This window comes from Bos mutus, chromosome 4 (genome assembly GCF_027580195.1).
Source record: "Bos mutus isolate GX-2022 chromosome 4, NWIPB_WYAK_1.1, whole genome shotgun sequence".
NCBI classification, from domain to species: Eukaryota; Metazoa; Chordata; class Mammalia; order Artiodactyla; family Bovidae; genus Bos; species Bos mutus.
This window is the reverse complement of record NC_091620.1, coordinates 55,455,283-55,472,423: the sequence shown is the minus strand read 5'-3', so window position 1 is coordinate 55,472,423 and position 17,141 is coordinate 55,455,283. Positions and strand designations below refer to the sequence as shown.

The 17,141-nt window shown below is 38.0% G+C and overlaps 1 protein-coding gene across 2 annotated transcripts in view; it reads right to left on the bottom strand.

Annotated features, from left to right (window-relative positions):
• BBS9 (Bardet-Biedl syndrome 9) overlaps positions 1–17,141 on the bottom strand; it is a 480,327-nt gene that overhangs the window by 352,038 nt on the left and 111,148 nt on the right. For both annotated transcript variants that reach the window (XM_070369516.1, XM_005889113.2), the window contains exon 6: positions 2,361–2,535. In XM_070369516.1, coding sequence (XP_070225617.1) covers positions 2,361–2,535 — 175 coding nt within the window. The remainder of the gene's footprint in view (positions 1–2,360; positions 2,536–17,141) is intronic.

The window sequence follows — 17,141 nt, the reverse complement described above, 5'->3', positions numbered from 1 at the left end:
TTATAAAAGGAGGCCCAGATGATTCTTATGTACACTAAAGTTTGAGACTCATAGCCTTCTCCAGTTCCTATCTGAACATAATTGATCTGTATTCAAATTAATTAAGTATCAACATCAAAAATGAAGATGAGTTATGTCTTAAAAGCCTTTTATATTAACTGATTATATTTTTAACTGATTATAGATTTAACAAAGCCTCCAAAGACCAAAACTACAGTTTTCATGCTTTCTCCCATCCTAAATTACACCTGTGATTATCATTTAAAACTGTGATTATCATTTAACCTATTATACTTGAAAGTGTATATAAATACAATATACCACTTAATATTATAAACCCTCTTGATTGTCATTTCATAATAATCACAAATCCCATGCATTTTACCATTATAAAAGATTCACATAATAAATAAAGTGTGCACTTTTTAGTTCTATATGAAGATCAATTTAATAGATCAGTATGCTGGAGAATCACTACAGTTAAAACAGAATGAGTTTTTGTGAGATTAAACCTTCACATTAAGGAAACCTACACATTGCTTCCTCAACTAATCACTCCTGGAGCTATTACCAAATTAATTCCTATTCACATATTTCAAAGAGTAAGTCATGGGACATTCAAATCTTTATATCGTGATCCCAGTGTAACACCCCAGTATCACACTATTTGGCAAGAACTAGGGTGGAAAGCTGAAAACCAGATCTCCTCAATATTGCTTAAGTTTTGGTAGGATTGAATGAATTATACAGATTTTTTTTCAGTGTCTCAAAACAATTATAATATTTTATTTATTACCAGTAGAAATGCCACAACTTATTCATCTCCTTTGGACAAGAGCCATAGGCATTGTAGAAGGAATATGACATAATGATACACTACCTCCATCAGTTAACTTCTGCTTAGTCACAAATATTTGCTTATTTTCAGCGTTTTAAATCCTCATTGCCTTAACAATAATTCTCAAAGCGTAGATGGTCACTTATCAAGGGAAAACTACGTTAACTTGCAATATACACAATAATAAAACTTGAAGCAAAAATTTACAGCTGTTGCCTGATGAATTTATATACTTCCTTCCTGCCTTGGGAAAAATCATGTGGCCAAAAACAATACTGAAAGGCTATAATGAAGTGCTGCCTAGATGTTTAAAGTTCTAAATGCTGCCATCAGTAAGATAACAACAATAAAGTTAGTGAAGACATTATAATTCTCCAAGACTATTTCTTTTCCCAGAACGGATATCTACATTTTTTTCCTATTCTCTCTTCCAACAAAAAGCATAGCCTCCAAAACTCAAAACCATAATTCTTATTGAAATTTAGCTGGTAGAAGAAAAAAGTGTCTCAAACACAATTCACCAAAATCGATAAAAATTTCTAGAGAAAAGGGTCATTTTCATACTTCACTTCTGTGAACTGTTCTTTTAAAAACACTCATAATAACACTTGTATTTCTTCCCAGTATTCTTCTCATGTCACATACATTCTTTTTTTTGTTATAAAATCATTCTATGTATGTATTTGTATCTGGGTTTTTTTCATTCACACTGTGTTTATTATTTATAATTCAGGGAACAATTGCAATAATTATTGAGCATTTTCTATGGGGTGGCACTAGTGGTAAAGAATCCATTTCCCAATGCAGGAGACGGAAAAGATCCAGGTTCCATCTCTGGGTTAGGAAGAACCCCTAGGAAGAAAATGGCAACCCGCTCTAGTAACCTTGCCTGGAAAATTCCATGGACAGAAAAGCCTGGTGGGCTACAGTCCATAGGGTTGCACAGAGTTGGACACCGCTGAGTGCGCATGCACGCGCGTGCACACACACAGTGTACACACACACCCCATGGTAACGTAACATACACTTAATCCTTCTTAATCCGTCGAAACAGATGTTGCTATCTCCTTTACATTCAGGATAAGGCCACTGTCTTACACAGCTGTGAGTCGCAAAATCAGGACTTCAGTCCACGTATGCCTCTCTCCAAATCCTTCCTCTCAATCTCTGCACTATACTGCCTTGCAAATATTTTATATGTAAATTATATCCACTAACTCACCACAATTACATTATAACAACAAAACCACTGTCCTTTTTACTTGCAATACTCAAGTTTGTGGAAAAGAATTTATCAGCAGCATCAGTTCAGTTCAGTTCAGTTGCTCAGTCGTGTCCGACTCTTTGTGACCCCATGAATCGCAGCACGCCAGGCCTCCCTGTCCTCACCAACTCCCGGAGTTCACTCAAACTCATGTCCATTGAGTCGGTGATGCCATCTAACCATCTCATCCTCTGTTGTCAGCAGCATACGCACACACACAAAAAATCATGATTCTAAAGATTCAGGATCCATACTCACTTGTAACTTTCCACTTGATGGCAGGAAGAAACAGTAATGAAGGAATCTGTACGGGAACTGTAAGCAAGAGGGCCGGGTAGAAGAGAACCAGGGAGAAACCTCCCAAAAGCATAGCTTTCCTGCTCAAACACCATCAGCATCCCATCCACAGACTGGATACAAATTAAATCACGACCTAAAGAAAAATTAAAGGAAATTAAATGACATATTTGTTTTATAAATACAATGATTTTATCACTGTTCAACACAAAGTTAATTTTTCCCCCCAGGGGCAAAATGAGCAGCTTAAATCTTAGAATGCAAACCAATGAAGCTATAAGATTATTGTATTTCACTGTATACACATTTACCAGTTTCTTCACTATTCATGTCTATAGTTTTAAATATATTTGTTTTCATTTACATGAGCTAAAATTTCTAGCTCAAGATAATCCCTGAGAACAGTCATGACTCTGCAAGATATTATTTTTTCCAAAATCAGAACTACAAACTTTTCTGCACCAGTCTATTTTTCATCTTCATAGTATGTCAGCCCATATTTTCACAAGACTTAAACACCAGTCAAACACAGCACACCAAATCCACAGACATGTATTAAGCACCAGTTTTATATAAATAAGCGTTGAGCACTGTTGGGAGAGAAAACAATTAATACTTAATAATACTAATCATCGATTGTCATAAACTATCAACTGATTTTGAAGTGTTTTCTACTATTAATCAGTAAGTATTAGTCTATAGTGGAGAAGGAAATGGTAACCCACTCCAGTACTCTTGCCTGGAGAATCCCATGGGCAGAGGAGCTTGGTGGGTTGCTGTCCATAGGGTTGCACAGAGTCAGACACAACTGACACGACTTAGCATGTATGCATGCCTTGGAGAAGGAAATGGCAACCCACTCCAGTATTCTGGCCTGGAGAATCCCAGGAACAGGGGAGCCTGGTGGGCTGCTGTCTATGGGGTCACAAAGAGTCAGACACGACTGAAGTGACTTAGCAGCAGCAGCAGCATTAGTCTGTAAGTTCCTCAGTTATGTTCGACTCTTTGCAACCCCATGGACTAAACAATGAAGTCCCTGGAATTCTCCAGGCCAGAATACTGGAGTGGGTAGCCGTTCCCTTCTCCAGGTGATCTTCACAACCAGGGAAGGAATTTAGGTCTTCCACATCACAGGCCGATTCTTTACCAGCTGATCCACCAGGGAAGCCCCCAAACTATAAACAGATTATGAAGTGTTTTCTACCATTAGTCTGTAAAAATATTAACTACAAGGTTCACCATTCTTCAAATACACTGAGAAGATGACAGTGATGATGATTTCTATAGTACAGTCTCTATCCAGTCAGGAAAAACAAGACCAGGAGCTGACTGTGGATCAGATCATGAACTCCTCATTGTCAAATTCAGACTTAAACTGAAGAAATTAGGGAAACCCACTAGACTACTCAGGCAAGACCTAAATCAAATCCCTTACGATTATACAATGGAATTGACAAATGGATTCAAGGGATTAGATCCGATAGACAGAGTGCCTGAAGAACTATGGACGGAGGTTTGTGACACTGTACAGGAGGCAGGAATAAAGACCATTTCCAAGAAAAAGACATGCAAAAAAGCAAAATGGCTGTCTGGGGAGGCCTTACCAATAGCTGCGAAAAGAAGAGAAGCAAAAAGCAAAGGAGAAAAGGAAAGATATAAGCATCTGAATGCAGAGTTCCAAAGAATAGCAAGAAGAGATAAGAAAGCCTTCCTAGGTGATCAATGCAGAAATAGAGGGAAACAACAGAATGGGAAAGACTAGAGATCTCTTCAAGAAAATTAGAGATACCAAGGGGACATTTCATGCAAAGATTGGCTCGATAAAGGACAGAAATCATATGGACCTAACAGAAGCAGAAGATATTAAGAAGAGGTGGCAAGAATACACAGAAGAACTGTACAAAAGATCTTCACGACCCAGATAATCACGATGGTGTGATCACTGACCTACAGCCAAACATTCTGGAATGTGAAGTCAAGTGGGCCTTGGAAAGCATCACTACGAACAAAGCTAGTGGAGGTGACGGAATTCCAGTTGAGCTATTTCAAATCCTGAAAGATGATGCTGTGAAAGTGGTGCACTCAATATGCTTGCAAATTTGGAAAACTCAGCAGTGGCCAAAGGACTGGAAAAGGTCAGTTTTCATTCCAATCCCAAAGAAAGGCAATGCCAAAAAATGCTCAAACTACCTCACAATTTTACTCATCTCACACGCTAGCAAAGTAATGCTCAAAATTCTCCAAGCCAGGCTTCAACAGTACATGAACCATGAAATTCCAGATGTTCAAGCTGGATTTAGAAAAGGCAGAGGATTCAGAGATTAAATTGCCAACATCTGTTGAATCATGGAAAAAGCAAGAGAGTTCCAGAAGAACATCTACTTCTGCTTTATTGACTACGCCAAAGCCTTTGACAGTGTGGATCAGAATAAACTGTGGAAAATTCTAAAAGAGATGGGAATATCAGACCACCTGACCTGCCTCCTGAGAAATCTGTATGAAGGTCAAGAAGCAACATTTAAACCCATACATGGAACAACAGATTGGTTCCAAATTGGGAAAGGAGTACGTCAAGGCTGTATAATGTCACCCTGCTTATTTAACTTATATGCAGAGCACATCATACAAAATGCTGAGCTGGATGAAGCACAAGCTGGAATCAAGATTGCCAGAAGAAATATCAGTAACCTCAGATATGCAGATGACACCACCTTTACAGGAGAAAGCAAAGAAGAATTAAATAGTCTCTTGATGAAAGTGAAAAAGGAGAGTGAAAAAGTTGGCTTAAAACTCAACATTCAGAAAACTAAGATCATGGCATCTGGTCCCATCACTTCATGGCAAATAGATAGGGAAACAATGGAAACAGTGACAGACTTTCTTTTCTTAGGCTCCAAAATCACTGCAGATGGTGACTGCAGCCGTGAAATTAAAAGACACTTGCTCCTTGGAAGAAAAGCTATGACCAACCTAGACAGCACATTAAAAAGCAGAGACATTACTTTGCCAATAAAGGTCCGTCTGGTCAAGGCTATGGTTTTTCCAGTAGTCATGTATGGATGTGACAGTTGGACTATAAAGAAAACTGAGTTCCGAAGAATTGATGCTTTGGAACTGTGGTGTTGGAGAAGACTCTTGAGAGTCCCTTGGACAGAAAGGAGTCCAAGGACTCCTTTCCATCCTAAAGGAGATCAGTCCTGAATATTCATTGGAAAGACTGATGCTGAAGCTGAAACTCCAATACTTTGGCCACCTGTTGTGAAGAACTGACTCATTGGAAAAGACCCTGATGCTGGGAAAGATTGAAGGCAGGAGGCAAAGGGAACAACAGACGATAATATGTTGGATGGCATCACTGACTCGATGGACATGAGTTTGAGCAAGTTCTCGGAGCTGGTGATGGACAGGGAAGCCTGGCATGCTGCAGTTCATGGGGTCACAAAGAATCGAACACAACTGAGCGACTCAATTGATAGTATCTCTAATCTGAGAAAAATCCAGTGACTCTAACTTTTCACCTGCTAGTGTGATTACTATATACTATTGTCTAAATATCACAAAGGGAAGAATTCTGTCAAAGGAAAATCAAGTTACACTAAAGGAATAAACAAAGGTCAGTTTTCTAATTAATTTGTCATCTCAAACTCATACTTACTGTGTACAGTAAGTCCTATAGTAACTATTTCATATTACCTTGATATCAGGGTCAATACTGGAGAAGGGCATGGCAACCCATTGCACTATTCTTGCCTGAAGAATTCCATGGACAGAGGAGCCTGGCGGGCTACAGTCCATTGGGTTGCAAAGAGTCAGACACAACTGAGCGACTAAACAGAGTCAATATAGTATATATGTATCTAAATGTTGAAGTTTAAAGAATACTTTACTCAAAAACAAATGAAATTGTATAGAAATTGATGGCGATCTTATTACTGTATCTGATTATGGAAACAAGGGCAATTTTTAAAAAGAAAAACGTGTTGCCAAAGGAGTGTTTTTAAAAGAAAACACACCGTGATTTTGGGTGCTTATTACTGCAACATACTCCACCCTCTCTTGATTGATTCAATAAATTTCACCATTTTTAAATAATCTGAGAAACGTTTCAGGTTGAATATTGTCTTAGCATATGTTCACTAAACACACATCTGATTCACTCTGGCATCTCTAAAGAAAAAGAGATTGTTCCTGTTAATGCTGTTTTGAAGAGTATTCCCTCAATGCTCAAATTCTTTTATAATGCATAGTAGGTTTTTTAGTCACTGTTTTAAGTTTTTTTATCTATTCTTTATCTACTAATTATATTAAAGCTTTCAAACCATAAGGTATGAGACTGTATGGGTGCTCTGTGTACTTGAATTACCTCTAGACACACAGCCATCCAGACAGAATCAAAGCCTATATCTCCAGGCCTGTATAACAGATATATCATATGATTACTTTCTTGCCAGTGAGACAGGAGCAAGGTGATATGTGCACCATCCAGACATATCCTTAAAAGGAATGAGTATACACTCTTTTCCTCTCTTCCCAGCATGATGATAGGGCTGGAACAGCTATCCTGGCCTCAGAGATAGAAGCCACATATTGAAAGCAAAAGAGGTGCCTATCAGTCCTGGACTACTTTATCTCCAAGTGATCAAATTTGACAGAAATAAACATCTTCCTTAATTAAGCTGGGTCTTTATTAAAGCAACCACATTTGTATCTTAAATAACATAGAACTTATCTGAGCATAAAGACCCACCCAGCTTTGCTGACTCTTAAAATTTAATTTCACTTGATTAGACCCTGGTACCAAAACACAACCAGATATAGAAGACATTGGGACAAGTGGGGAAATTGGAATGTGAATGCATGTTAGGTAACAGTAGGAATTACTGTTAATTTTCTTAAGTGTGATCATGGTGTGATTACATAAGAGAATGTTCTCATTAAATATGTGTTTCAACAGTTATGAGTGAAGTGGCACAAGATCTGTAATTTGACTTCAAATCATTCACAAAAAAATTGTGTATACATGTATATGTTAAACATTTACAACTGTTGACTCTAAATGGTGTTAATACGGAGACTCATGTTATTCTGATATTTAAATTTTTCACAATAAAAATGTAAATAAAGTAAAGTGTTCAAATATATATCTTTTGTATACAAATGTACTTTTTTTAACCATCAAGGAGAATAGTGAGCACTGGCAAGTTGAGCAGGACCTAGGAGGAGGGCAATACATTTAATCTTAGGAAGTCAAGAATCAGAGACAGAAGAAATCCAATCAATGAAAAACATTGTTTCATTGATCTATGGGGGAGGATACTACTGTAACCAAATATAGTCTCTGTATTATTAAAGAATGTGAGGTCAAGATATGTATACTTCCAGGTAAAAGTACCAGTAAAATTTAAGTTCATTTCAATATGTTGAATGTCACTGAACCAAAGCCTCCCAAAGACCTCAAAGAAGTGCTCCTCAAATTGTGGCCCCCAGACCACCAGCATCAGTATTGTCTATGGAAATTCTTAGAAATGCAAATCCTAGAGTCCCACTCTAAATCTATGGAATCAGAAACTGGTCTAAGGGCCCAAGAAGTCTAGGTTTTAATAAGCCCCTAGAGGTTGTTTCAGTATTCCCTAGTAGCTTAGTAGTAAAGAATCCACCTGTCAATGCAGGAGACATGGGTTCAATCCCTGGGTCAGGAAGATGCCCAGGAGAAGGAAACGGCAACCCATTCCAGTATTCTTGCCTGGACAATCCCACTGACAGAAGAGCCTGGCAGGCTACAGTCCATGGGGTCCAAAAAGTGTCAGACACAACTTAGTGACTAAGCAACGACAACAAGAGGTTATTTGATGCATGATCAAGTTTGAGAACCACTGTTTTCACATGTTACAACAGACCTAGAGCTTGAAGAAAACTTGAGCCCCAGACAAAACTTGGCTCTTTAGCATGATATATGAAGTCTTTTTTGCAGAAACTCTAGCAATACAGAGGAAAGTACTATACTGTCATGTCCCCGTGGGCTGCCTCTATAGTCAGATAATCTGAGTTTAGTCCAGCTCAGCCAATTATTAGCTGTTACTTTGGGCTCAAATTCCTTATCTACAAGTTGATGCACCTACCTAGTACCCAGTATTTATCTACAAGATGATGAACCTACCTAGTTAGGTGTTATGAGAATTAAATTAAGCAATGTATGAAAATCAGAAGATCCAGGAGGGGTTAAATACTGCATCACATTATTATTTTTATAATTTTTCTCTAAGTTTCACACTGCATGCTGTATTAATATTTAAATACTTGCTGTCTCCCACGCACATCATGTTGGTGCACACTTCCTTGCTTTTGCTTATATTATTACCTTTCCAAAAAAAAAAAAAAACTCTCACAATTGTCTTCCGCTGGGATAGTGAATATATACTGGACGCATCCTGGTCATCCATTCCCCTCTCCTCCCATCTTTAGCCACAAAGCTTGAATGAGACTGACTTCATTCTAAACTTGAGGATAGGTAGGCTCTGACTTATGTGAACTAATTAGGATCCCACTAGTTACAGTGATTGGTTAAAGGATGGTTATAATTTACAGCCAATGAAAGAAACTAAATCCCTAAACTGAGATGAAACTAAAGAAAACCCTACTCTTCCCCCCAGGGAGTCACATGTGAGGCGGATAAGGTCTGGAATCACAGAAGCCATTTGACTTTTACAAGGGTGCGGTTAAGAGATCAGCTCTTAACTGTTTGAGCTAGCGCATCAAGTCTCACTTGGAACCAAACCTTTTCATGAACTTTACAGGTAATAAATTCTCATGAATATTGAAGCTGAGTTGGGTCTCTGTCCCTGAGCCAAGTGGATCAAACCATTTGTCCTCTGAGAGACATCACAGGCTGAAGCTCGTGTCTTCCCAGAAACCTTCTCTTTCCCTTCAATTACCCTCCAACTGTGATCCCGAAGAGCCCCACCCTTACCTTCATTTCACAACTAGTGACTGACCGAAATGATCTATTTTTGTGTCTCTCATTAACTCTAGGTTAAACTCAAAGGCAGGAAGGTAAACCTTACTCATCTTTGTAAACCCAACAATTAGAAAATGCCTGCCACATAGGACATACATTAATAAACATCTGTTGAGCTGAAGTAAGCTAGACAGAATAATTTATTCATCTGCAGCTCAGATTGGCTGAGACTCTATTCTATGTGCTTCACATACTGCATTTTAAGTACATGAAAAATGCTTTTTTTATTACAATCCTGGCCACTGGCGTTCAGAAAAATGTAGGGATCAATCCAAAACATTACTCAAAAATAAATAAATAATTCCTTCAAATCACTGTTTTGGGAGTCACTTCAGAAAACATACCAAAGGCTCCCCTTACAGATAATGGGAAAAGAAAGAACGGCCTATAGAAGCCATGAAAGTTCTGTAGTTCTAATACAGCAGCCAACAGGAAGCCTTCATAAAGGTGATGGGATTTCAGGAGCTATTTAAATGACCTAGCCATGAACCATACGGCCTTTACCACATGCTCAGTGCTATATTAGGAGCTGTAAGAAACATGCAACAGCAAATTACTCCTGCCATTTATTGAGCACCTGTTATGTTCCCACCTTTGTGCTAAACATTTACCCAGCACACAGCTACATGCTTTACTAACAACAGTCTCATTTTACACGTGAGAAGACTGAAAACCACAGAGCTTAAATAATTCGTCTAATGCCAAAGAATTAAAAAATGACAATATTCAAACCAGAATCTGACTCCATTATAGCACACTAGATCCATTTTTTAAAATAATGTATGCTGCTGCTAAGTCGCTTCAGTCGTGTCCGACTCTGTGCGACCCCATAGACGGCAGCCCACCAGGCTCCCCCGTCCCTGGGATTCTCCAGGCAAGAACACTGGAGTAGGTTGCCATTTCCTTCTCCAAATGTATGCTAACAAATACAGTCTAAATGATGTGAAACAGAGTAAGTACTATAGAAAACCAAAGCACTTCATTATGGTGAGTTTCCTGTGAAAGGTTTTGTGATAGAGGCTGGATGTAGCATACCTCTGGACTGAGAATGCCTAGACTGAGAAGGACAGGCAGAATGAAAAGGAATCAAAGGGAAAAGCAGAGGAAATTTCTGCAAGAGAAAAGAGAACATATTAGGAAAAGATACAGAGGCAGCTAGATTTGATATAATGAAATGGATCAAGTTTTACCAATAGGGCACGAAATGTAAAAGCAACAGATTGAAAAGATGACAATATCTAAGTGATGCTTCCTCAAAAAGCATCATTAAACAATACGGGGGAAATATCTTTTAAAGTTGAAATAACTAGGAAGGTTTGGAGATTTCATCAGAATTTAAAATCTGATGTTTATCTCATTAATCTTAACCATGATGAGAGAAAAATAAGCATTGTGATTTGAAATGCTCATTGCAAGATCTAGGGACAAACTGACAAAAAGACCAAGCAAAATCATTGTGAAAGAATTTTGGAAATCAGTTATTTTTCATTTCCAAAGACAAAGAAAAAATTCTGTGACTGTGGGGATGGGTGAGTGAAAGCAAGAAAGTTCCATTATGGCAACTTTATGAAATGAATATTTATTAAAAAGTGTATCCCATTTCCTGGTGATAAAATATCATCCAGTCAAAGCTTTAACATGATGCATAAACTGGTAATCAATTATATGTTGATTGCCTGCTAGTTTAACTGTTATAATTTTACTAAATTATAGCCCATTCACTAAAATGGTCTGTAGCCCTGTGTGTGTGCATGTGTGTGTGCGCGCGTGTGTGTGTGTGTGTGTCTATGTGTGCGTGCACCTATCTCGGTTCCTTCCACCATGCATGACCCAGAGCATTTTCCATCATTCATTATTATAGCAACAAGGGGCCCATAGAGGGTAGTTCTGAATACCCTTTCCTCCCTTTTTCTGCTGTCTTTTTCTTCCTGTGGAATCTATGTAGCAGGGGCAGAGGCATACATGAAGGGAGACTACCATTACTCAGCATGCTACATGCTTTCTGAATCTCTCTATGCTCATATTTCTTTTACACACTGAGGAAAAATACAAGTGAAGAAATGCAAACGTGACCTGTGGCCAAGCGTATATTGCAGTTCAGCATGCAGCTGTCAAAAAGACTTGGTCCTTCTCCAAGTCTGAAAAACACATGAAAAACAGCTGTATAGGTAGTCCAAAAGGCAGACAGGAAACATCAAGAGACTGATGCATACGAACAGAAGAGTCCAAGAGTCTGTGGAACTTCCGCTTGCTTGCCTTATGCATGCATGGAAAAAGGTTTTGTTGTTGTTACAGAAAAACTGAAACGCTAACTTATTAATCTTTATGCAAACTTAACTCAAAAATGATACAGCATGTTTGCTATGAGCAAGGATGGAAAAATGTTCAAAGTAGGATTTCAACAGATACTGACTTAAAAACAAATGGTAGGTGGATTGCTACAGCCTGCAAGATTGTAAACTTTCCATTAAATATCATTTCTTAAAGCCCTAAGAAAACGGGGGAAATCAAATAGGATACATGTGTTGAGCTAAATGGCTAACATTTTTTAAGTACGTACCAGGGAAAAATTATACAAATTCTCAACTATTATTCAAGTGTTACCCCAATAAATAACTTCATGAGAGTAATTACTTTAGGACTCAAAAAAATAAAAATTGGGACTACATACTAACTCTTTCTACGAACTTGCCTTTTGACATTTTAATGTGTCTCTTTTTAATAGGAACTTTAATACGCTTACAAAGACCACTAGTGTGTGTTCCACCAAGTTATTTATCACAATTTCCACCCCCCCAACTGTGAACAAGGTTAATAACATATTATAAAGAAATTACAACCATTCATTAAATTAGCATTACATGTGACAGATTCAATATGAATGCAATGTCAGAGTTTAAAAGGAGGTCCTAAACATTATATTATCACTTGCATCCACAAAATATTGGGTGAATTACATTGTCAGATGCAATGATCATGAAAGGTTTGATAATACTCTCCAGAATTCACATTCATTCAACAAATTCCACAAACATTCACTGAACCTAGCATGTGCTAGGAGAGACAGTTGCTACTCTCAGAACATGGGAGTTATAACAATGTGAGAACAGAGGTATACTAAAATAATTTAAAAGATGATGTACGGAAGTATGATTAACAGTATCTGGAAAAATTAAGAAAAGCTTCAGAACAGAAATAACACTTGGGTTTTGCAGGCTAAGAAAGAGTTTGCCAGACATTCAGGAAAGCAAAAGCAGAGAGCACACCATTCAAAGTCTTGGATTACAGGATTAAAAGAGAGCCATGTTTAAAGAGGAATAAGATCAGTAAACACTGAGGGAGGGTGTTGAGTGGTGGGAGACACTGCTGATGAAGATGGCAGGCATTCTCATCAGAACTGATGGCAAAGCCACAGCTGAAGCCCAGATTTGCTGCAAACTTATTTCAGCCCTGAAAGCTCTAGCAGGTTTCCTCGTCTGCAAAGCAGGTGTATAGGAGAAGATTGTATGATGCCATAGTCAGGACAAAATACAAAAAAAACATACTGGCTGGTACCTGGTAAGCTTTCAGTAAATGGTAAGTAATTAATGTTACTGGATTACTAGTCTCTTTCAGGCCAAATTATGTGAATAATTTAAAATTATAAGGAAAAAAATCCTTCAGACCAAAAAGGATAAAATTTAATGTGGGAAGAAGCATACACCAAATCAGAACTTCACCCTTTCTGCCAAAGCAAAGGGTTTTTTAAGACTTCAAGAACTATGGAAAATCTCTCAAAACCTAGGTCTGTGTGCGTTTCTGTCTATCCAACATGGTTTTCTATTTTAAGCTTACTTTCCTCAAAACGGCAATTTCTCTAATATGGTCACTACTGAAATCTCTAAAGAAGTACATTATGAGTGTGTCTGAAAGCCCTCTCTGTCAATGAGCTGCCCCTGCCTCTGTTCCCTCCCCCAACACACACATACCCAGATTCTTCCCCAAACCCCACCCTGCCTCTCTTTTATTGATGTTTTTTGCAGGATGACATAAGAAAGACAAGATAGATGATATCATACAGCAGAGCCCATTATTTATTAGCATTCCTTTCTTCTCTCTCATCCAAAAGGAAAATTCTTAAACAGTGAGGGTTGGGGATCTATTTTTTTTAAAAACTGGTTTGAAAGTGAGATAAATGTCTCAAGGTAATAACTAGCCATGATAAGAAATCCAGAAAACTCTTGCCCCAAAAATATTCTAAAAAGAAAGCAATTTAAGTATTTTGTATAAATACTTCTTTATTTGCAAATATTATCAGTCCCATAAAGAAATAACTCCAAAAGCTAAATATTTGCTTTTTGTATATTATTAACTCTCAATCCTAAAATCATCAGTGTATTAAAAGTCTACATCCCTGAATTCATTATAGCCAATTAAATTAGGTTGTGAAAAAAATAATGCCAGGAGATTCTTAGCTGAGGTTCAACTTCATCTCAACTCATACAATTTAAAAGGCAAATCAAAATGAATTGGGGATACTGACAACAAGGACTTTAAATTTCCTGAACTGTCAATTCTTATCACAAGGTTCGATGTGTTTGGTCTATTAAATGTCCTTGGACTCTCCTAAAAGAAGCAGTTAAAATACCATTTCCTGAATTAAAGGCATAAAAACAAATACACCAAAGTAATCATCTTAATATACAGATGCAATCATGTTGTCAACCAACTCAAAAAATTCAAAAGTACACCAGCATCTTCAGAAATAAGTAGAAATTAATAAGTAGGATATCCAAAGAACTCTTCAATGTATCTGCTCAATGAACTCTAACTACTCCCTCTCATCCAATCCCGACCACCAAAGACTTCAGGTAACATGGGGTTCTCAGGTAACATAAGCTTGTCCAAAGGTCCTTATGTGTTTGTTACTGTAAGTCCAATGCACCTCAGGCACCATTCCCCCATCTTAACCTCACAAAATCCTTCTAGATGTCCTCCATCCCCAGGATCCAACTCCACCACTTTGAAGCTTTCTCCAATCCCCTTCAGGCATAAATAATCCATTCTCCCTCTTTTCTTTCTGAGTACATTCTGCATCACTGCCTGTTAGTACTGACAAAATTTTTCCTGGTGATACAGCTAAATTTGGCATATCTCTCTCCCCTCTTCAACTTCCATAAGTGAATAATAAAAGCCTTGAAGGTAAGTCAATTTTGTTTTCATTGTCTAGCTCACAGTATTGAGTATAGGCTCTTATAAGTTGGTACTCCAAAAACACCTGTTCACGTCTAGTGAATCCTCGTGAAAGTAGAAAACCATGTCAAACTGCAGAACTAGATACAGGATGCTAATGATCATCAAGTAGCCCAAGATATTTGACAATATTATCATAGTCACATGAAAGCCCCATGAAATCTGGCATTATGCTTTATTCCCCACCCTTTCTACCCCAAACAGTCCCCAGGACATGCTGCTAAGTCGTTTCAGTCATGTCCGACTCTGTGCAACCCCACAGACGGCAGCCCACCAGGCTCCCCCGGCCCTGAGATTATCCAGGCAAGAACACTGGAGTGGGTTGCCATTTCCTTCTCCAATGCATGAAAGTGAAAAGTGAAAGTGAAGTCGCTCAGTCATGTCCGACTCCTAGTGACCCCATGGACTGCAGCCCACCAGGCCCCTCTGTCCATGGGATTTTCCAGGCAAGAGTACTGGAGTGGGTTGCCATTGCCTTCTCCGCACCAGGACATAGCAGAACTCAATAAACATTTGTTGAATGAATGAATAGCAGCAAAGTAAATGTGGTATGAAAAAGGCCCTGAAATTATTAGTTTTAACACATGACACTTAAGAAACTAAATTCTGAATTATTTCAAGGCTTAATATTATGTCAAAAGACAAAGTACTTACTATATGCACATTAAAGACACTAGGAAATACTAAGCAGAGGGGGAAAAGATTAAGGATAACACTGCTTTTAAGAAAGATAAAAGCCTAATGGAAAGACATAGGAGATACAGGTCGGGTTGGGGAGGACAGCAAAAGGAAAATATATGCATGGGAAGGGAAATCACTTAACCATAAAGAATAAACTGTGGCAGCCCAAAGAGGATACAAAAGAAAAAGAATGATCTTTAAATCTATCAGTATTTTATAAAACTCTAACTTCAAAACCATACACAGATTAAGCCTAAAAGCTTTAGTAATTATTAGAGCACTGAATAAAGTCTTTCTCTGGGTAATATGAAACAAACAATTATCACCATAGGAAAAGTACCCCAAAAAAGGGTACTAAACAGGATGCATGCTTGCTCAGTCATTCAGTTATGTCTGACTCTTTGTGACCTTGTGGACTGTAGCCCACCAGTCTCCTCTGTCCATAGGATTTCCCAGGCAAAAATATTAGAGCAGGTTGCCATTTCCTTTTTCAAGGAATCTTTCCAACCCAAGGATCAAACTCACATCTCCTGCATTACAATCATATTCTTTACCACTGAGCCACCTGGGCTGCTGCTGCTGCTTAGTCACTCAGTCATGTCCAACATTTTGCAACCCATGGACTGTAACCTGCCAGGCTCCTCTGTCCATGGGGATTCTCCAGGCAAGAATACTGGAGTGGGTTGCCATGCCCTCCTCCAGGGGATCTTCCTGACCCAGAGATCGAACCCAGGTCTCCTGAGTTGCAGGTAGATTCTTTACCATCTGAGCCACCTGGGAAGCCCCATTAAATAGGATACTCTCAAGTATTTCTTGTTCTTAGATCAAGATGGTATATCATAAAAGAACAAATTGAGTAAACATGGGAAAAGTAACAAATAGAGTACAAACTAGAGGAAAATACATAGTGGAAAGAGCAATGATTTTGAATCAAAAAGACCACATGGTCATGTTCTAAACCCTGCTCTGACACATTCTAGATATGTAACTTTGGCTACTTTAATTTCTGTTTCTTCACATGCAAAATAAACCTTATCACAATCTCTATACCCCACTGGGTTGCTGTAAAGACTAAAGAAGGGAACTTATGCAAACTACCCAGTTTAGGACCTGGAACATGGTAGGAATGTATGCCAGTCTTAATTCCAAATTTAGCACACTTAAAAAAAAATAAACCAACTATCCCTAGTACCTACACTTATATCTTGAATATCAGATACAGTAGTTTAGTCATTAAGTCTCTCTCCTTAAGTGTAAAAGGGAAGTAAACATCTCAGGGAAAAGTTAGAACCAAAAGTAACCAGGATGTTGGAAATGGTTCAGGTCAGAAGTTCCAATCTTTATTTGTTAAAGTCCTTGCTAAAGCAGTGATCCCAGGCTCTTGAACCTCACTAATGTATAACAGAAACTACTGGGGAAGATCATAGGTTGTAAACTGCCCGATAAGGAGATTTTTTTTTTTTTTAAATAAAGACTATCATCACCAGCATTATCTATATAGACAATGTAAAATAAATAAGTACAAAGTAGAAAATGTCAGTACTAAGCACAGCCCTTTAATTGAACAAATTTTAGATTTATGAAAAATTTACTATATTATTTAATTTTTCTTCATTACCCTAAGACCATTTAAAACTTTAATGGGGCATAGCATTTGAGAGCCATTACCTTATCCCAGCAGGAACCACTTTTAAAGAACTCCCCATATTAGCACTTATATACCACTAGTAATTAAAAAAAAAAACTCGGAAAACAAGCACAAAAAGTTTTTGCTTTATAAGAAGAAAGGAAAAACTGGTTTAAAACCTATTGAG